The sequence below is a fragment of the Hyperoodon ampullatus genome (genome assembly GCF_949752795.1).
Source record: "Hyperoodon ampullatus genome assembly, chromosome: 19".
Lineage (NCBI taxonomy): Eukaryota > Metazoa > Chordata > Mammalia > Artiodactyla > Ziphiidae > Hyperoodon > Hyperoodon ampullatus.
In genome coordinates, this window is record NC_136932.1 from 53,840,345 (window position 1) to 53,862,609 (window position 22,265).

General features: G+C 35.6%; 1 protein-coding gene across 1 annotated transcript in view; it reads right to left on the bottom strand.

Annotated features, from left to right (window-relative positions):
- Positions 1-22,265, bottom strand: part of BRIP1 (BRCA1 interacting DNA helicase 1) — a gene marked incomplete at both ends in the record, with an annotated part of 186,619 nt that overhangs the window by 156,371 nt on the left and 7,983 nt on the right. The window contains 2 exon segments of the mRNA XM_079726063.1: positions 16,970-17,089; positions 18,648-18,775. Coding sequence (XP_079582189.1) covers positions 16,970-17,089; positions 18,648-18,775 — 248 coding nt within the window.

The following is a 22,265-nucleotide window of genomic DNA, read 5'->3' on the forward strand; positions in this document are numbered from 1 at the left end:
AGGGTTCTCTGAAAAAATGGATGAATCCAGGACTGGGGTGGGGAAACGACAAGATGGAGATGACCCTAGAACATCTTATTATGCCAGAAAGCAAGTAAGTGCTCTAAGATAATGGATACATGTCAGAAAGACACAAGCAACTTAACTGAACTCGCACTTGAGCATTTAAACAAATCATATAATAACAGATTATCACTCACTTAATAAAATGTAAAATCACGAGTCCATAAAGATAAATATAAAATTAATAAACTGAATGTTTGATGAGGACATGCTATTTATATAGTTTCAGAGTTCCTCCCTACAAAGTCCTCTTTAATCATGAAGGGAGAAAGATAACTTTATAGTGATGCCTAGCAGATACCATATTAATCAAGTTATCAAAGTAATCATCAGTAATGAAACAAAATGAAACTATCTGCCACCTCATAGGATGCAGTAGGTAGAATGCAGCATCACTTCTGTGACATTCTTGCCAAAGATATATAACTTTAATCTAATGACAATAAAACCCAAAGTTGAGAGACATTCTAGAAAGGCTATAATCTTAAGTGTCAAGGTCATGAAAGACAAGGGAAGACTGAGGAACTGTTCCAGACTGAATAAAATAGCAAAGCGACAACCAAATGCAATGTATGATTCTGAACTGGATCTTTCTGCTATAAAAACTTCATAGAGACAACTTGCAAAATTTGATCTGGTTCTGAGTATTAGATAACAATGAATCAATTATAATTTCCTGATTTTTATGGTTATATTGAAGAATGTCTTTGCTTTAGGAAATAAGACACTAAAGTATTCCAGGGTGATGGAGCATCACATCAAGAACTTACTCTCAAGTGGTTCAGGGGAAAAAAATATATATTTGTATTGTATTTCCAATTTTTGTATAATTTTGTGACTATGTAAAAATCTTTAAAAACTGTAATAAATAAATCTAAATATCTATCTGTCTGTCTACTGGTCAGACAATTGGTCAATTAACAAAGTAGTTTTCTAAGGTAAAGTTATCTTTCCATACCCACTATCAATGAGTGAAAAGCTTCTAAATGGCAATTATAGATTCTACTATCACTAAATATGTACACACGTCAGCTGGATTGCTATACGTATTAAATATTTCTACAGATCAAGAAAAATAACTGTCAAATCTTTCTGGAACATTCACCAAGTTCATTCAACATGATGAAGATTTGAAATTTTTGAGAATTATCCTTTCTATTTCCACTGTAGAGGTCACTACTATGTCTTCTACAAGCTCTTAAAAAATCATAATTATTGGAGCTGAAGGAAACTCACTCAAGCAATTATTCATCCATTCTATCATCCTGCCCTTAGGCAAATTTGCAGATAAAGCAAGAGGTTCACACTAATGCCACCAACTTCTGGCCTCACTTACCAAGATTAAAATAGCATAGGACAAGTGTTGGTAAACTTTCTTTAAAGGGCCAAAGAGTAAAAATTTTAAGCTTTGTTAGCCATATCGTATCTGTCACAACTACTCAATTCTACCATTAGAGCACAAAAGTAGCCACAAACAGTAAGTAAATGAATGTAAACTGTGTTCCCCAAAATTTATAAAAACAGGCAGTGGGCCATATTCAGCCCATGGATTGTAGTTTGCCAACTCCTAACACAGAAAAAAAAGGTTGTATCAAAAAAGTATGCATCAAAATAAGATTTAGATTTCTAAAAGCCTTTTCTATGACCATGATATATTAGGTGAAAAATAAATGCTATATACGCTATATACACTATAATCCAAATTTTGTTGGGAACTTCCTGGCAGTCCAGTGCTTAGGACTCCACACTTTCACTCCCAGGGCCCAGGTTTGATTCATGGTTGGGGAACTAAGAACCTGAAGTGCAGCTAAATAAAAAAAATTTTTTTTAAATAATAAATCCTATCCAAATTTCGTTTTTAAAAAAGTATATGCATAACACATATTATATACATATATACATATATATTTTTTAATGGCCAAAAATTCTTCTCATTTCTATATGTAATTCCCCTTTGCAAGGTCACTTTGAAGCTCTTCTCACCAAGAGGTGAACTCCTGGGCTTCCCTGGTGGCGCAGTGGTTGAGAATCCGCCTGCCAATGCAGGGGACACGGGTTCGAGCCCCGGTCTGGGAAGATCCCACATGCCACGGAGCAACTAGGCCCATGAGCCGCAACTACTGAGCCTGCGCGTCTGGAGCCTGTGCTCCACAGCAAGAGAGGTCGTGATAGTGAGAGGCCCACGCACCGCGATGACGAGTGGCCCCCGCTTGCCGCAACTAGAGAAAGCCCTCGCACAGAAACGAAGACCCAATGCAGCCAAAAATAAAAATATAAATTAATTAATTAATAATAATAATAAAAAAAAGAGGTGAACTCCTTCCCTCGAATCTCGGTTTGGCCATGTGACTTGCTTTGGTAACTGGGATATTAGAAAATGTGGCATAAACAGAGGCTCAAAAGGTATTTTGCACATTGGGGTTTGCTCTCTTGCTGTTCCTGGAACCTTGGGGCCACCATATATATAAGCTGGGATTAGTCTGCTGGATGATGAGAGGTACCCACGCCATGGTCCCATGGTCCTAGTCAACTGCCAACCAACCCTAAGAAGCAGAGCCACCTTGCTGACTTGCAGCTGACCTGCAACTGACCACGGATGCATGAGTGGACCAGCTGAGATCAGCAGAAGAAATGCCCAGCTGAGCCCAGCCTAAATTGCTGACCCTCAGAATAGTACGCTAAATAAATGGTTGGTTTGTTACACAGCAATTGGTAACAAATTGTGTGTGTGTGTGTATGTGTGTGTGTGTGTGTGTGTGTGTGTAAAAGGACAGCAAGCAAAATAATAAGGGGATAGTTGAATTAAAGATAAATGTTAATAACATGAGTATACATTTTGGTGGTTTCCAAATTTTCACTAAGGAATAGATAATGCTTTTGTATTCAAAAAAGGTCAATGTCATTAAAATACATATAATAAAATTCAACATCAAAAAAGTATTTTTCATTATTTTCACTAAATATTGAAAGTCTAAAAAATATGGACATTCTTGACCTGATGCATTTGAATGAGTTAACAGATTTTAAGCTCTATCAGAATTTGGGGATAAATAGTTACAGATATACAGAAAACTAAGTAAATGACAAGACAAATATTAAGCACTAGAAAAAATAAAACCTGGTTTGGGGAGAGAACTGTAATCATAATCTAACACTTGGCTCAGTTTTTAATGATATTTATATAATTACAATAATGTAAACATCAAATATTGTGAGGCTTGAGGGGGAAAAGTAATGAGAAAATTAGAAAGGACAGGGGACTTCCCTGGTGGTACAGTGGTAGAGGATCTGCCTTCCAACACAGGGGATGTGGGTTCGATCGCTGGTCGGGGAACTAAGATCCCACATGCCGTGGGGCAACTAACCCTGCCCGCCACAACTACTGAGCTCATGTGCCTCAACGAGAGAGCCCGCATGCTGCAAACAACAGAGCCCATGAGCTCTGGAGCTCACGTGCCCTGGAGTGCACACCACAACTAGAGAGAAGCCTGCACATTACAAGTACAGAAGCCCATGCGCCGCAATGAAAGATCTTGCACACCTCAACGAAGATCCTGTGTGCTGCAACTAAGACCTGACGCAGCCCCCCCCACAAAAAAGAAAGGACAGTAGGAAGACAATGGAAGGAAAATGGAAGGTATCCAAAACTGAAAATTCAAGAAAAAGGCAGTACATGCTTGTTACTTTTTTTAAAAAAATAGATAAATTTCAAAATAAACAGGTAAAATGATTAAAAGTTATTGACTTCAGATAGGGGGAACTAGTAGACTAGAACTAGGGCAGAGGTCTACTGCTTTTTGTTTGAAGCCACGTAGAACTCTTTTGACTCTGACTATACACATATATGTTTTGAAAAATATTAAAATTTTAAAAAAAAAGGCCAGGAACCAACCCAAGCATATATAACAATTTAGTATATGATAACAGCAAAGGAAAAATTAAATCAGGAAAAATTTTTCTTTAGTTGACTCTAGGACAATTGATCATCTATTTGGAAAAGCATACAGTTAGAACCTGGCCTCATACATATATTAAAATAAACTCTATAAATAAGAGGGTTAAATGTAAAAAAAAAAAATTTAACTATAACAGAACTATGAAAAATATCTGTTGTAAATTTATACAAAAAGATCCAGAAAGATTCTCATGAAAGTGTTCCTCTTGTTTACTTCTGGGAAGCAGAAAGGGGGATGGAAGTAATAGTTTAAGGGAGAATATTTAACTTTTTACTCTGTACTGGTTTATACTGTTAAAGGTTTTTCAAACAATGTATATTCCTCATAATTTTTTTTTTAATTTGAGTTTAAAACTTCCTTTGACTCTTTAGGAGGTAAAATACACAAAATGTTTAAGATAATTTAATCTTCCCCAACTGCAGACTGAGTATTTAAAAGAAGATATTTTAAGGCCAGACATATTGAATAATAAAATCTCTTTTCTCTTGCCAAGTAACTTTGTTTTTTCCTCATCAGCCAACAGGAAAACAAAAAATTTTCCCAGCCATTCCTTTTCTCTCATGAATCTATATTCAGCTCAATTTTAGAACTAGACTCAAATCACAGTTCTACCATATATCCGTAATTATGACCATTGTCAAATAATCTAGTATCTTTGGGCTCCAATTTTCTTATCTATAAAATGAGACTAACAGCTGCTCTATTTTCTTCACAGAGTTCATGTAAGGATATATGAGAGAACGTACAAACTGCCTGGCACACGTATACGTTCCAAAAAGCTATCATTATATCATTATTATTAACTGTCAAAGAAATGCAAGCTATTGTTTTTAAGTGTTTGGCATGTAACAGTTTTCAAAAATTTTGCTGTCTTGAATAAACTATGCTTCAACTAGATGGTCATATTATTTAACAGTGTGGTCATAGAGTAGCTACAGAAAACAAAAGTTGTTTCTAATCTTTTGTTTATATTAAGCACCAATTTACCTCTTGGTCCCTGAAATCATTATTTGATCTTTTATTTTTGTGTGCTAGTACATAAAAAACTACAACCAAAATGTACTGCAGAAGAAGCAAAAAAACATTTAAAAACCTGCTTTCAGTCTCTTCTATTTAACAGTACTGTCACACCTCTCTAAGTATATGGATCTGAGTAAAAGCTGTAAGCCACAAGAAATGGTGGTAAAGAGTACATTTTCTTAACTTTAGCCATTTTTCCATTCATTTATTCAACAAATATGTGAGTACTTACTAAGCACAGGTCCTGTGCCAGATGCTGGTTATAAAAAAGTGAACAAGAGAGACAATACACTTGTCCTTATGGACAGCCTGGCAAGGAGGCAAGTAAAACCATGAAACCTATAAATAAATATGTAATCATAAACTTTGGTAAGCATCATAAAAGAACAGGGTGTTGAGAGAGAGAGACTAAAAGAGGAACTAATATTAAACAAATTATCTACATAATATTACCTGTGAAAGTACAAAAATGAACTATCTTTCATCTAAAGGTCATCGGGAAGAGTTGATTCAAAGGCAAAATAGTGAGGTGGTTGAGAGGATTAATTCTAGAGCCAGGATGCCTGAGTTTTAAACCAGCCTCTACTCATCAGCTTCGTGACATGAACTTAAACAATCTGTGACTCAATTTCCTCTTCTGTCATTGAAGAAAATATTAACACCTTCCTCATAAGGTTATTATAGGGATTCAATTAAATTCTTTTGTTTTATTTTGAAAATGGTCAAATCCACAGAAAACTTAAAAGGACCTGCAATAAGCATTAACTCACATGAACCTGTATTTATCAGGTAAATGAGTATTTCTAGACTATTTAAGAGTTCCTGAAACACAGTAAGCATTATTTCTCTATACAGCAGTTATTTTAAATAAAAAGTAGAGTAAAACTATGGGAAAATGACTTGTAAAATAACAGCTTTTCAAAATAAATTGGTCATTTTCTCCTGAGAATATCTCAGCATTGAAGGGAGATAGGGAGGAAAGAGAGGGAGAGAAAAAGAGAGACAGAGAGAAAAGAAAGTAAAGGTAGGGTTTACGAGGAAGAAAAACAGCCCAAGGCTTTGCCCAACACCAACACTTTACCTGAAGATCAACAGCGCACTCTGCTGGACCCACCTCTTTTCTACACACTAGGCAAAAATAAACACTACTTTTTCTAAAAGTATATACACAATGTTAGTACTTGTTTAATAAACAAACAGCAGGTATAAGCATAAGAATGTGTCTGTGAGAATACCTCACTCATTGTGAGGATTTGCTAAAAGAATTAAGAGAATACATATAAATAAATTCTAGAGAAAATGGCTATGAGTGGTAGAACAAGGTAATATCAGAATGTTAACATTCTATTCTAAAATATAATGCTTTTTCTTAACTATATTTTGACCACACGGAGACTGATGCCTCACTAGATCCTTAACAATATGAATTATCTGTATAAAAACATGAATCTAAAATGTAAAGAGGGACTTCCCTGGCGGTCCAGTGGTTAACAGTCTGTGCTTCCACTGCAGGGGGCATGGGTTCAATCCCTGGTAGGGGGAACTAAGATCCCACATGTCACACGGTGAGAGTAAAAAGAAATACATACATACATACATACATACATACATAAATACATAAATAAAATGTAGGCAGGCAAAAATATACAATGGAGAAAAGACAGCCTCTTCAGTAAGTGGTGATCGGAAAACTGGACAGCTACATGTAATAAAATGAAATTAGAACACTTCCTAACACCACACAAAAATAAACTCAAGATGGATTAAAGACCTAAATATAAGCCAGATGCTATAAAACTCTTAGAGGAAAACATAGGCAGAACACTCTATGACATAAATCACAGCAAGATCCTTTTTGACCCACCTCATAGAGTAATGGAAATAAAAACAAAAATAAACAAATGGGACCTAATGAAACTTAAAAGCTTTTGCACAGCAAAGGAAACCATAAGCAAGATGAAAAGACAACCCTCAGAATGGGAGAAAATATTTGCAAATGAAGCAACTGACAAAGGATTAATCCCCAAAACATACAAGCAACTCATGCAGCTCAATATCAAAAAAAACAAACAATCCAATCCAAAAATGGGCAGAAGACCTAAATAGACATTTCTCCAGAGAAGATATACAGATGGCCAACAAACACATGAAAAGATGCTCAGTATCACTAATCATTAGAGAAATGCAAATCAAAACCACAATGAGGTATCACCTCACACTAGTCAGAATGGCTATCATCAAAAAATCTACAAACAGGGCCTCCCTGGTGGCGCAGTGGTTGAGAGTCCGCCTGCCGATGCAGGGGATGCGGGTTCGTGCCCCGGTCTGGGGGGATCCCATGTGCCGCGGAGCGGCTGGGCCCGTGAGCCGTGGCCGCTGGGCCTGCACGTCCAGAGCCTGTGCTCCGCGGCGGGAGAGGCCACAGCAGTGAGAGGCCCGCATACTGCAAAAAAAATAAAAATAAAAAAATAAAAAAATCTACAAACAATAAATGCTGGAGGGTGTGGAGAAAAGGGAACCCTCCTGCACTGTTGGTGGAAATGTAAATTGGTGCAGCCATTATGGAGAAGAGTATGGAGATTCCTTAAAAAACTAAAAATAGAACTATCATATGACCCACCAATCCCACTAATGGGCATATACCCTGAGAGAACCATAATTCAAAAAGAGTCATGTACCCCAATATTCATTTACAGCACTATTTACAATAGCCAGGACATGGAAACAACCTAAATGTCCACTGACAGACGAGTAGATAAAGAAGATGTGGCACATATATACAATGGAATATTACTCAGCCATAAAAAGAAACAAAATTGAGTTATTTGTAGTGAGGTGGATGGACCTAGAGTCTGTCATACAAAGTGAAGTCAAAAAGAGAAAAACAAATACTGTATGCTAACGTATATATATATATGGAATCTAGAAAAATGGTACTGACGAACCTAGTGGTGGGGCAGGAATAAAGATGCAGACGTTGAGAACGGACTTGAGGACATGCAGGTGGGGGGATGGGGAGGCTGGGACGTAGTGAGAGAGTAGCACTGACATATATACAAGTACCAAATGTAAAACAGATAGCTAGTGGGAAGCTGCTGCATACCACAGGGAGATCAGCTCGGTGCTTTGTGGCAACCTAGAGGGGTGGGATAGGGAGGGTGGGAGGGAGGCTCAAGAGGGAAGGAATATGGGGATATATGTATGCATATACTTGACTCACAGTGTTGTACAGCAGAAGCTAACACAACATCATAAAGCAATTATACTCCAATAAAGATGTATTAAAAAATAATAAATAACTAAGTAAAATGCAAGGAAAGGGAAAAAGCAGGGGACATTGGAAGGTAATTCATTTAAGAGAGGAGGTACTGACACCATTTTCTGACTTAAAGAGAGTGAGGAAACTGGAGATGATAGGAAGGTAAAAAGACAACCACCCAATTCAATTCACAGGTTGGAAGCTAAATTATTTTCATAAAAACTAAGAAGACTTAAAAGAAAAACATAAAATGTTTAATGTCAAATTTACTGGAAAACAGAAATCATTAAACTAATTTATCATTTAATGTATGGAGGAGAGTTTTCCAGAAAATAATACAACTGCAGTTTTTAAAAGTATGAAAACTGTAACATTTATATCTTTGTAGGGATAAGAGAACTAAACCATTAATTTACCAATCCAAATAACTATTCTTCTAAAAAATAAATGCTCCCTAATATCATCTTATAAGGATCAAAATAGGAAAAGCATCATTAGAATTTAGAGGTATCACAGCTAAATGGGATATAAGGTATATTAAATCTAGTCCCATCCTCTTTTTCCTCCCATTTGAAGGAACAGGTCCTAAAAAGAAATGTTTCTTTCCCATGTTCCTCAATTTACTTTATTCAAATCTGTAGATGATCTAGATTAAAATATGATACCTAAATATGAGGCATATGATCTGTCAACATAAGAAAAGTTCTAAAATATGGACTGCATTTCTAAAATTACTTTATCTAAAAGTTTTGGTGATAAACTCATTTCACAAACTGATATAAAATAAATATTAAACATTATGAAACTACATTTTTCTTCTACTTTTTATGAAATCACCTATCCCAGAATTTACAGAAAATATTTTTTGTGATTTATAGCAAGCCACTTTGCAATGATTTTAAAATGTTATACAATGGGGAAAGGACAGTCTCTTTAATAAATGTTGCTGGGAAAACTGAACAGCCACATGCAAAAGAATGAAACGGGACAACTATCTTACATTACCTACAAAAATTAACGCAAAATGGATTAAACACTTGAACCTCAGACCTGAAATCATAAAACTCCTAGAAGAAAACATAGGTGGGTAAACTCCTTGACAGAGGGCTTGGCAATAGTTTTTAAAATCTGACTCTAAAAGCAAAAGCAACAAAAGCAAAAATAAACAAGGGGGACTACATCAAACTAAAAAGCTTCGGCACAGCAAAGGAAACCATCAACAAAATGAAAAGGCAACCTACTGAAAAGGAGGAAATATTTGCAAATCACGTATCTGATAAGGGACGAATATCTAATATACAAAGAATTCATACAACTCAATAGCAATCTGAACAAAAAAATGGGCAGAAGATATGAAGAGACATTTTTCCAAAGAAGACATACAGATGGCCAACAAGTATATGAAAATATGCTCAACATCACTAATCATCAGGGAAATGCAAATCGAAATCACAATGAAACATCACCTCACACCTGTTAAAATGACTATTATCAAAAAGACAAAAAACAGCAAATATTGGCAAGGTTGTGGAGAAAAGGGAATCCTTGTGAACTGTTGGCAGAATGTAAACTGATGCAGTCACTACAGAAAACAGTATGAAAGTTACTCAAAAAAATTAAAAATAGAATAACCATATGATCCAGGAATTCCACATCTGAGAATTTACCTGAAGAAAATGAAAAAAGTAACTCAAAAAGATACATGCACTCCCATGTTCACTGCAGCATTACTTATAATGGCCAAGATATGGAAACAACATGTGTCCATAGATGGATGAATGCATAAAGAAAATGTGGTGTGTGTGTGTGTATATATATACACAATGGAATATTATTCAGCCATAAAAAAGAATAAAATCTTGCCATTTGGGACAACATGGATGAACATGGAGGATATTACGCATAGTGGAATAAGTCAGACTGAGAAAGGCAAATTTGTATGTAAAATCTAAAAACAAAAACAATGCAAAAACAAAAAAAAATAAGCTCACAGATGCAGAGAACAGATTGGTGGCTGCTAGAGATGGCGGTGAAGAGCAGAAGAAATGGGTGAAGGAGGTCAAAAGGTACAAACTTCCAGTTATAAAATGAGTAAGTCATGTGGATGTCATGTACAGGATGGTGACTACAGTTAATAATACTGTGTTAAATATTTGACAGTAGCTAAGAGAGTAAATCTTAAAAGCTCTCATCATAAGAAAAAAAAATCTTGTAGCTATGTAAGGTGACAGATATTAACTAGACTTATGGTGATCATTTCGCAATGTATACAAATATTGAACCATTATGTTGTACACATGAAACTAACATATTAAATGTTAATTATACCTTCATTAAAAAAGAGAAAGAAGGGCTTCCCTGGTGGCGCAGTGGTTGAGAGTCCGCCTGCCGATGCAGGCCACGGGATCGTGCCCCGGTCTGGGAAGATCCCACATGCCGTGGAGCGGCTGGGCCCGTGAGCCATGGCCGCTGGGCCTGTGCGTCCGGAGCCTGTGCTCCGCAACGGGAGAGGCCACAACAGTGAGAGGCCCACATACCGCAAAAAAAAAAAAAGAGAAAGAGAAAAAAAGTACCAGAAACCAAAGTAAATTTCTAGCAGGGAAAAACGTATTACTATACTCAAAGACTTGTTTCTTTTTTTTCTTTTTTTTTTTTTTGCGGTACGCGGGCCTCTAACTGTTGTGGCCTCTCCCGTTGCGGAGCACAGGCTCCGGACGCGCAGGCTCAGCGGCCATGGCTCACGGGCCTAGCCGCTCCGCGGCATGTGGGATCTTCCCAGACCAGGGCACGAACCCATGTCCCCTACATTGGCAGGCAGATTCTCAACCACTGCACCACGAGGGAAGCCCAAAGACTCGTTTCTTTAAATAAATTACCCCTATGCATATCCCCATTATTTTTTATTATATTATATCCATGGAAATGTTTAGCCCTGGTTCTCTGAAAAACGAGAGTATTATTTACTGCTAAATATCCATGTAAGATTTATTAAAAATACTACCATAAGCTTTTAAAATTAAGATGATAGCCAAAATACAAAAAACTACAGGTTTTCTTAACAATTTACTAAAATTCACTAACAATTTACTAAAGTACAAAAGGAAGAAACATTCACATTAGCTAAAACTTTACATTTTGTACTAATTATGTTTCTATTGTAACTGCTTACTCTATTTGTGTTAGGAACAAAAAAAAATAACATTGAAAATACAGATCATTTTACCTAAGTATTCGTGGGGGTTTTCATAAAGTTACTTTATATATTCATGCTTTTCACTATAGACTACCAAATAAAGAACAAATATTAGAGCTCAGTCATATGGTCTTTTCTGTCATTGCAAAAGTACTCTGGTGTCTGACAAATCTACTTTATGCATGCTTAATTAGTATGGCATATATCACTTACGTCTTCTTAGAAACAAAAGTTCTGTTGACTAGTGAAATGTTACCATTTGAGTTACTAGACTTAGTTGAGATTTAGCTTCTTCAAAAAATCTTCAAACTTATAAGAAATTGTCAGAAACCCATACCTTTAACATTATGAGTAATAAATCACCCATCTATGAAAAATTATTGCATTTCTAAAGCAATGTAGACCTATACCAGCTAAAGCCAAGGAAGAAAACTTGTAACTTCTGGTTTAAAAATAAAACTGATATAAAGATATAGATACACATGTATAGATACAATTATACTTTGCCAATAAGAAGATCATAATAAATGATCAACATAGTACATAACCAAAACAAGAAATCATCAAAGAACTTAGTTTAAAATTAAGATACTCAGCCAGGAGCACAGTAGCTCTGCTTATGGTCAAGTGGTCTAGATCCTAAACAGGTTGAGCTATAAACATCTTTGACACATATTAAAAGAATTTGCTAATTATAAACCTAACTTCTGAAAATTAATATTATTAACCAATATTATATAATACCTTTTATCAGCAGCATAAAAATATGTAAGTACTACAACTGCTGCTGATGATACTTTTACTACCACTTACCACTTAATAAGCTCCAAGATACGTCAGGTATAATCTAAGCACTTTATAAGTATTAACTTGTTTAATCCTCTAGCAGCCCTGTAAGATAGATACTATTACCATCCCCATTTAACAAATGGGAAAATGAAGTAGCAATAGTTTAAAAACTTAATCAAGGTTACCAAGGTTGTAAAGAGCAGAACTGTGATTTAAACCCAGGCAATCTGATTTGCACTCACTCTCTTAACCAGTAAAAACAAAACGAAACAAAAAAAATCCTTAAAAAACAAAAAACAAAAAACTTTATCTTATTTTAGCTATTATCAATCATATTATTCTATACTTGATTTCTTTAGCCTTGAGAGGCTTCTACATATTTTTTCCCTTATCTTGTTGTTAGAATACTGTTAATGGCTCCAGAATTTCTGGGGCATTTTAGAGAATGTATAATAAAGTAATTAGAGCATTTGCCAGAGCATCAGACTCCTTAGGTAGGATCTAACTCAACTATTTGCCAGCTTTGTAACCTTAGGCAAATTACTTACTTCTCAGAGTTTCCTTATCTGTAAAATGAGAATAACAATAGTACCTGCCTCAAAGTCATTATAAGAATTCAATAAGATTCTACCAACAAATATTTATTGGGCAACTAATATATGCCATACGCTGTTCTAGGTAGCCGAGATACCCGTGAAAAAGACTGACATTACATTCTAACAGGGCAAATAGATAATAAACAAGTAGACTAATAAATTCAAATAGTAAGGGCTATGAAGACAATAAGGTACAGTGAAAGAAAATGAGCAAGAAAGCATTAGCAAACATAAAGCTTCTCTGAAGAAACATAAGGCTTCTCTGAAGATAACTGACAATTCTTTTCCCCCACTCAGTATTTTCAAGAATTTAAAAGAAGGCTCTTTGAGGGCAGGGATTATGGTATTCATTTATTCAGTCTACAACTAGGTTCCTGGCACTACGTTAGGTGCTTGAAACAAAAAAATGAATAAAACAGTCACAGTCTTCAAGGAGGTCTCAGAGAAACTGGTGTTGTCCATAATGGAACTAAGAGCCTGTGGAGAGGATACTAAGAGTAAGGTAAGTGTTAAAAACTAAGAAGTAGGGACTTCCCTTGTGGTCCAGTGGTTAAGAATCCGCCTTCCAATGCAGGGGATGTGGGTTCGATCCCTAGTCAGGGAACTAGGATCCCACATGCCGCAAGGCAACTAAGCCCACGCACCACAACTACTGAGCCTGCGTGTCACAACTGGTGACCCTGCGTGCCACAACTACAGAGCCCACGCACTCTAGACCCCACACGACACAACTAGAGAGCCCACACACCACAACTACTGAGCCCTGTGCACTCTGGAGCCCGTACACCACAACTAGAGAGAAGCCCGTGCACTGAAACGAAGAGCCCGTGCGCCACACGAAAGATCCTGTGTGCTGCAGCTAAGACCTGATGCAAAGAGGAAATAGGCAGTCTACCTGAAAAAGAATTCAGAGTAATGATAGTAAAGATGATGCAAAATCTTGGAAATAAAATGGAGAAAATACAAGAAACGTTTAACAAGGACCTAGAAGAACTAAAGGGCAAACAAACAATGATGAACAACACAATAAATGAAATTAAAAATTCTCCAGAAGGGATCAATAGCAGAATAAATGAGGCAGAAGAATGTATAAGTGACCTGGAAGATAAAATAGTGGAAATAACAACTGCAGAGCAGAATAAAGAAAAAAGAATGAAAAGAATTGAGGACAGTCTCAGAGACCTCTGGGACAACATTAAACGCACCAACATTTGAATTATAGGAGTCCCAGAGGAAGAGAAAAAGAAAGGGACTGAGAAAACATTTGAAGAGATTATAGTTGAAAACTTCCCTAATACAGGAAAGGAAATAGTCAATCAAGTCCAAGAAGCACAGAAAAGTCCCATACAGGATAAATCCAAGGAGAAACATGCCAAAACACATATTAATCAAACTACCAAAAATTAAATACAAAGAAAAAATATTAAAAGCAGCAAGGGAAAAACAACAAATAACATACAAGGGAATCCCCATAAGGTTAATAGCTGATCTTTCAGCAAAAACTCTTCAAGACAGAAGGGAGTGGCAGGACATATTTAAAGTGATGAAAGGGAAAAAGCTACAACCAAGATTACTCTACCCAGCAAGGATCTCATTCAGATTTGACAGAGAAATTAAAACCTTTACAGACAAGCAAAAGCTAAGAGAATTCAGCACTACCAAACCAGCTTTACAACAAATCCTAAGGAACTTCTCCTGGCAGGAAACACAAGAGAAGGAAAAGACCTACAATAACAAACCCAAAACAATTAAGAAAATGGTAATAGGAACATACATATCCATACAATTATACTCCAATAAAGATGATAAAAAAATATCTGATGCAGCCAAAAATAAAATAATAAATTAATTAGTTAATTAACTTAATTACATAAAATAAAAATAAAATGTTAATTTAAAAAAAAAGAAAAGGTTCTTGAGATATACAAGGAACATTCCAGATGGGAATCTAACTCAAAATTGGGGACACCAAGGAAGGCTTCCTGAAGGATTAGCAGAAGTCAGACAAAAAAAAGTGGGAAAGAGGAGAGGGCAAAAGAATGCAAAAAGTTTATAAAGGCCTAAAGACTGTCCAGGTAAACAGGAGCTTTATAAGCCATCTGAAGACTTCTGGAATTTGTCAATGAGTTGTTTCATCCCCTACCTGAAAAACTAAAAATACAGACAGACTATATGAAACAATAGTTTTTTTTTGTTTTTTTTTTTGCGATACACGGGCCTCTCACTGTTGTGGCCTCTCCCGTTGCGGAGCACAGGCTCTGGATGAGCAGGCTCCGGACGCGCAGGCTCAGCCACTCCGCGGCATGTGGGACCTTCCCGGACCGGGGCACGAACCCATGTCCCCTGCATCGTCAGGTGGACTCTCAACCACTGCTCCACCAGGGAACCCCTGAAACAATAGTTTTTAAGATACAGGACATCAGGTAAGGAAGAGTGATCCCTGAGAGATGGGAAACAAATGAGATTAAGCCTTATGATTCTTTCCGCTTGTTGTCCTGAGAGTTTCCATGCTGTGGCATGGGGAAGGGGAACCCAGATATAGCCCAGCAAAACCAAGCTGAAGAGACACTGCTGAGAGTCCAGGGAGACCAAGAAGACTAAAGTTCACAGAGAAGAAAGCAGAATGGAGAGTGCTGCACAAAGAATGCACTCCAGAGATCTGCAGAAGGACCTCTCAAGTATCTAGTAGAGTACTGATCAGCACATGCCAATGAGGAAACAATCCAAGATAGTGGCAAGAACCACCTGAAATGATGAGACACTCACAGACAGCATGGAACAGTGCCTGTTCCCACCAGCCACTGGCTCGAAAACTTCATAATTCATGGAGCATTAGGTAGAGGACTCAGAAAGAGGTAGCCTCTACTGAGGTAGCCCAAAACTAAACCCGGCTCAGGTCCCACCTAACAAATCCTAAAAGCAAGAACCAAAAGGATCAAGCTGATTCCAAGTAATTTAACTGCATCCCAGAGCAAAACTCAAGAGTACTTATAGAAATACATTAATATCCAGTACCCAACAAGGTAAGATTCACAATATTTGGAATTCAATGAAAAATTCCAGGCATGATTCCATTTATATAAAACTATATAAATGAAACATTTCATTATACAAAAAAGTCACATATACAATATCACCACCAATAAATATCATCAGAGCCTTTAAGTATCAGAAAATTGCTAAGCTCACAGTAGTATATACAATTTTTCAAAATTCTGATTTTTCACTGAAATCTCAAATTTTATCAGGCTCACTTTGTTTATTTTCAAGAATTACCGAAGTTAGTCTGTCAGTTATTCTTTCAAGTAAAAACAATGTTCTGTGAAAAAAGTGGCTAGTTCAGCTCACAATCCAAACAATCCTATAAGTGCTTTCCCTCAAGAAAACCATCCTACTCCTGAATGCAAAAGTGATTTACGAAAACTACTCTATTCTTCACACAGAATGTTAAAAATCTCAAGGGTGAAGATTTAATAAAATTAGTAGTTTTTACTGCTTCATCAAGGACTTAAGTGAAACTGGCTTTTCTTAACTGTGCATTAACGACGGTGAAGAAAATTACTATTAATACAGGTTGATGCCACTATCCTTATTGTGCTAAAGCACCAACAGTTTTACCAACCTATGCTTTTGTACCATCAGTGCAAATGTCAAAGATGGTAAAAAAAAAAAAAAAAAAAAAAAGGTAAGTAACATCTTAACATCACTATGAAAATACTTTTGACCTCACAGACTATCTGGAAAAAAATCTCAGGAATCTCCAGAGCTCCCTGGACTACTCCTTGAGAACTGATGCCCTAAGGACACTGAAAGAACTTTAGGAAGTAGAGTTCACAAACATTAGAATGTAAAAGAGGAAAAAAACTTTCAGATCTCATTCTAGTCCAATTCTCTTATTTTATAAATGAGGAAACTGGGGCACAAAGAGCATAGGTTTACCATCTCACACAACAGAAGACATGTGACAGCACTTAGGACTTCTGAGTTGTTTTCTACTCTTCTTTGATTACACTATTCTTCATCTTTTTCAAAAATGGATTTAGCAAATTCCACATTTTCCTTCTTTAAACTGAACAATGGCATAAATACATACATTTTGTGGAGAAAAGGAGTTTATCTTTCCTAATGGGGAGTTGAGTTTTGTGGTCTTTCCTGAAGCAACTTTTGCATCCAAATGGTGCACCTCCTTTTCAAAACAATGACGTTTTCTAATCTGTAAATACAGAACCAAAATAAAATTTATTGTAACTAGGAAGTTTGATGAGGCTAGCTGCTCTCAAAGATCAGAATAGCTATAACGTATGTTTTCAGCATTAAACAAATGACTATTTCTCACTGGCAACAATCAAAAAGTTTCTAAAAACAAATAGGCACCTTATTATAAGACTTAAATAAAACAGAATACAGTAATACCTCTTAAATTCTGACCAAAATAGCTTTAATTAGTGATGTGGCAAAACTATAGCATTGTAAAATGATCTTCCCATAAAACAGTCCCACCATATGGATACCAAGAATAGTATTATGGCAAAGTCCGATTACATATCTAATTGGAAAATAAAAGTAAATAAAAATGGAAAGCTTATTCTAAATTGAAAAAAAACACAGAATAAAAACTTTAAATGTAAATATTCATCATTACCTACCTGATGGAATAAATTACTTGATTACTATTATTATATTACTTACTAGATATTTGATAATCCAAATTATATTTGACTAAATTTCTTTTATAAACACCACTGTTTTCTTTCCAAACTATCTATGCTTTTTCTTACTTGCCAAAACCTATTTACTTAAATTATAAAGAGGAAAAGAAGCATTTCTGTCGATAATTCCATTCCTACAAAAAAGAAATGAGAGCCAATGAAGTCAGGGAATAAATGCTGTATGTTGAGCTCTACCTCACAACATCCAACTCTAAGTACACATTTTGGGGGAAAGAAATCTCTAGAGATACTTCATTTGTAATTGGTGATTTTCCAAATATAAAACTAGAAAACAATTTCATTCTATTTCTAAAAACAGGGTTTAATCATGGAAGTTAATAAAGGTTGTAAATGGAACAGATAAACTACATAAAAATGCAAACACCTTTTGAGTATATTCAATTAAAAATATACAATTATCTACAAAGGGCATGTTAATTAACTAATAATCTTTTTTATTTGTAACTAAGTCTATTAAAGTCCATCCTTACCTCAATGCCATGAACTCTATGAGAAAACATTGTTTTCACCTACGAAAACATTTCATTTAAAATTTCTAATAATTTAGGTTCTTCAATAATTTTTAGAAATAAACATATTTTATAATGTATTGATATTAAAAACTCAATAAATAACAGTAAACCTTGTCATTACATTAAAACTATCAATACCAAAAGTATCTATGACCTAAATATTCATATCAGAGGTATATTGGCCAAAAGAAAATGCCATTATTAGATAAAAACAACAGGATTTAAAAAGTACAAAGTAGCTCTGTTACTGATACATGCCTTAAGTAAATATTTTATTGTCAAATTCCGTATATATAAGAAAGCACCCTTCAGTTTCACTTTAATGACATGCTACTATGAATAATTTACTATAATAAACTCCTTTGTAATGAGTAACTCTATACAATGAAATTATAATAATTTACCATTTAATTCATATCTGACACTACCCAAAATAATCTCTACAGATGCCACTGAAAAATGATTGATACTTGACTACCTTGTTCAGCTATAACTAACAGGATTATTCCACTGCCAATAAACTGTTTACCTGCTGTGTAGTTTCTAAGGGTCGAATTCTTTTCTTCTCTACTTGAAAATCATCATTTTCATCTCTGTACATGGATGCCTGTTTCTTAGCAGATAGCTTTGCAGCCAGTGTAGTTTTTTCAGGAGAGTCTTATATAAGAAGTCATTAAAAATTAGTATAAATAACTTACATTTAGGTAATATTTTTAGAAAAAAATTGAAATCAAGATGTAAGACTTTAATCTGTAAAAATACTGAATCACTATGCTGTACACCCAAAACTAAGATAATATTGTAAATAAACTATGCTTCAACTTTAAAACAGATGTTAAGACTTATTTCTAAAAACTTCATAACATAGTTTAAAATAGGAAATGCTAAACATCTTTAAAAGCACTTATTTACTGCTCAGTATACTTTAACAAAGATACAGCAAACATTTTTAGAAATATGCTTTCAAGAGGGAAGTCCATAAATGGTGCTGGGAAAACTGGACAGCTACATGTAAAAAAATGGAATTAGAACATTCTTTAACACCATACACAAAAATAAATTCAAAATGGATTAAAGACCTAAATGTAAGACGGGACACTATAAAACTCTTAGAGGAAAACACAGGCAGAACACTCTTTGACATAAATCGCAGAAATATATTTTTCAATCCATCTCCCTGAGTAATGGAAATAAAAACAAAAATAAACACATGGATGTACACTACCAAATGTAAAACAGATAGCTAGTGGGAAGCAGACTCATAGATCAGCTCAGTGCTTTGTGACCACCTAGAGGAGTGGGACAGGGAGGGTGGGAGGGAGATGCAAGAGGGAGGGGATATGGGGATATATGCATACATATAGCTGATTCACTCTGTTATACAGCAGAAACTAACACAACAATGTAAAGCAAGTATACCCCAATAAAGATGCTAAAAAAAAATAAAAGGGACCTAATTAAACTCAAAAGCTTTTGCACAGCAAAGGAGACGATAAACAAAACAAAAAGACAACCTGCAGAATGGGAGAAAATATTTGCAAATGATGCAAACAAAAAGGGATTAATCTCCAAAATTTACAAACAGCTCATGCGGCTCAGTATCAAAAAAAGAAACAACCCAGTCAAAAAATGGGCTGAAGACCTAAACAGACATCTCTCCAAAGAAGATATACAGATGGCCAAGAGGCACATGAAAAGATGCTCAACATCGCTAATTATTAGAGAAATGCAAATCAAAACTACAATGACAGTCCACTGGTTAGGACTCTGCACTCTCACTGCCGAAGGCCCAGGTTCAATCCCTGGTCGGGGGATTAAAATCCCACGAGCCATGCAGGGTGGCAAAAAAAAAAACAAAACCTACAATGAGATATCACCTCGCACCAGTCAAAATGGCCATCATCAAAAAGTCTACACAAAAAGAAAATTATAGACCAATATCACTGATGAACATAGATGCAAAAATCCTGAACAAAATACTACCAAACAGAATCCAATAGCACACTGAAAGTATCATACACCAGGATCAAGTGGAATTTATCCCAGGGATGCAAGTATTCTTCAGTATATGCAAATCAATCAATGTGATACACCACATTAACAAATTAAAAACCATATGATCATCTCAACAGATGCAGAAAAAGCTTCTGACAAAATTCAACATCCATTTATGATAAAAACTCTCCACAAAATGGGCACAGAGGGAACCTACCTCAACATAATAAAGACAATATATGACAAACACACAGGAAGCATCATACTCAATGGTGAAAAACTGAAAGCATTTCCACTAGGATCAGGAAGAAGACAAAGATGTCACTCTCGTCACTCTTATTCAACATAGTTTGAAAGTCCTAGCCACAGCAATCAGGGAAGAAAAAGAAATAGAAGGAATACAAATGGCAAAAGAAGCAGCAAAACTGTCACTATTTGCCTATGACATGACACTGTACATAGAAAATCCTAAAGATGCCACCAGAAAACTACTAGAACTAATCAGCAAATTTGGTAAGGTTGCAGGATATAAGATTAATGCACAGAAATCTCTGGCATTCCAATACACCAATGACGAAAAATCAGGAAGAGGAATTAAGGAAACACTCCCATTAACCATTGCAACAAAAAGAAAAATACCTAGGAATAAACCTGCCTAAGGAGGTGAAAGACTTGAACTCAGAAAACTATGAAACACTGATGAAAGAAATCAAAGATGACATAAACAGATGGAGAAATATACCATGTTCTTGGGTTGAAAGAATCAACATTGTGAAAATGACTATATTACCCAAATCAATCTACAGATTCAATGCAATCCCTATGAAACTACCAATGGCATTCTTCACAGAATTAGAACAAAAAATCTTACAATTCGTATGGAAACACAAAAGACCCCCAATAGCCAAAGCAATCTTGAGAAAGAAAACAGAGTTTGAGGAATCAGGCTCCCCGACTTCAAACTATACCACAAAGCTACAGTAATCAAGACAGTATGGTACTGGCACAAAAAGAGAAATATAGATCAATGGTACAGGATAGAATGCCCAGAGATAAACCCATGCACATATGGGCACCTAACTTACGACAAAGGAGACAAGAACATACAACGGTGAAAAGACAGCCTCTTCAATAAGTGGTGCTGGGAAAACTGGACAGCTACATGTCAAAGAATGAAATTAGAACACTTCCTAACACCATACACAAAAATAAACTCCAAATGAATTAAAGACTTAAATGTAAGACCAGACACTATAAAACTTTTAGAGGAAAACATAGGAAAAACACTCTTTAACATAAACCACAGTGAGGTCTTTTTTGACCCACCTCCTAGAGTAACAGAAATAAAAACAAAAATAAACAAATGGGACTTAATTAAACTTAAAAGCTTTTGCACAGCAAAGGAAACCATAAACAAGATAAAAAGACAACCCTCAGAATGGGAGAAAACATTTGCAAACGAAACAACAGACAAATGATTAATCTCAAAAATATACAAGCAGCTCTTGGAGCTCAATATCAAAAATCAAACAATCCAGTTAAAAAATGGGCAGAAGACCTAAATAGACATTTCACCAAGGAAGACATACAGATGGCCAAGAGGCACATGAAAAGATGCTCAACATCACTAATTATTGGAGAAATGCAAATCAAAACTACAGTGAGGTATCACCTCACGCTGGTCAGAATAGCCATTATCAAAAAACCTAGAAACAGTAAATGCTGGAAAGGGTGTGGTGAAAAGGGAACCCTCCTACACTATTGGTGGGAATGTAAATTGATATGTAAAAATGTAAATGTAAATTGATACAACTACTACAGAAAACAGTATTTACTTTTAGTAAAAAAATAAAAGTAGAACTACCATATGACCCACCAATCCCACTACTTACAATAGCCAGGACATGGAACCAACCTAAATGTCCATCAACAGATGAATGGATAAAGAAGATGTGGCACATATATACAATGGAATATTACTCAGCCATAAAAAGAAATGAAATGGAGTTATTTGTAATGAGGTAGATGGACCTAGAGTCTGTCATACAGAGTGAAGTAAGTCAGAAAGAGAAAAACAAATACTGTATGCTAACACATGTATATGGAATCTAAAAAAAAAAAAATGGTACTGATGAACCTAGTTGCAGGGCAG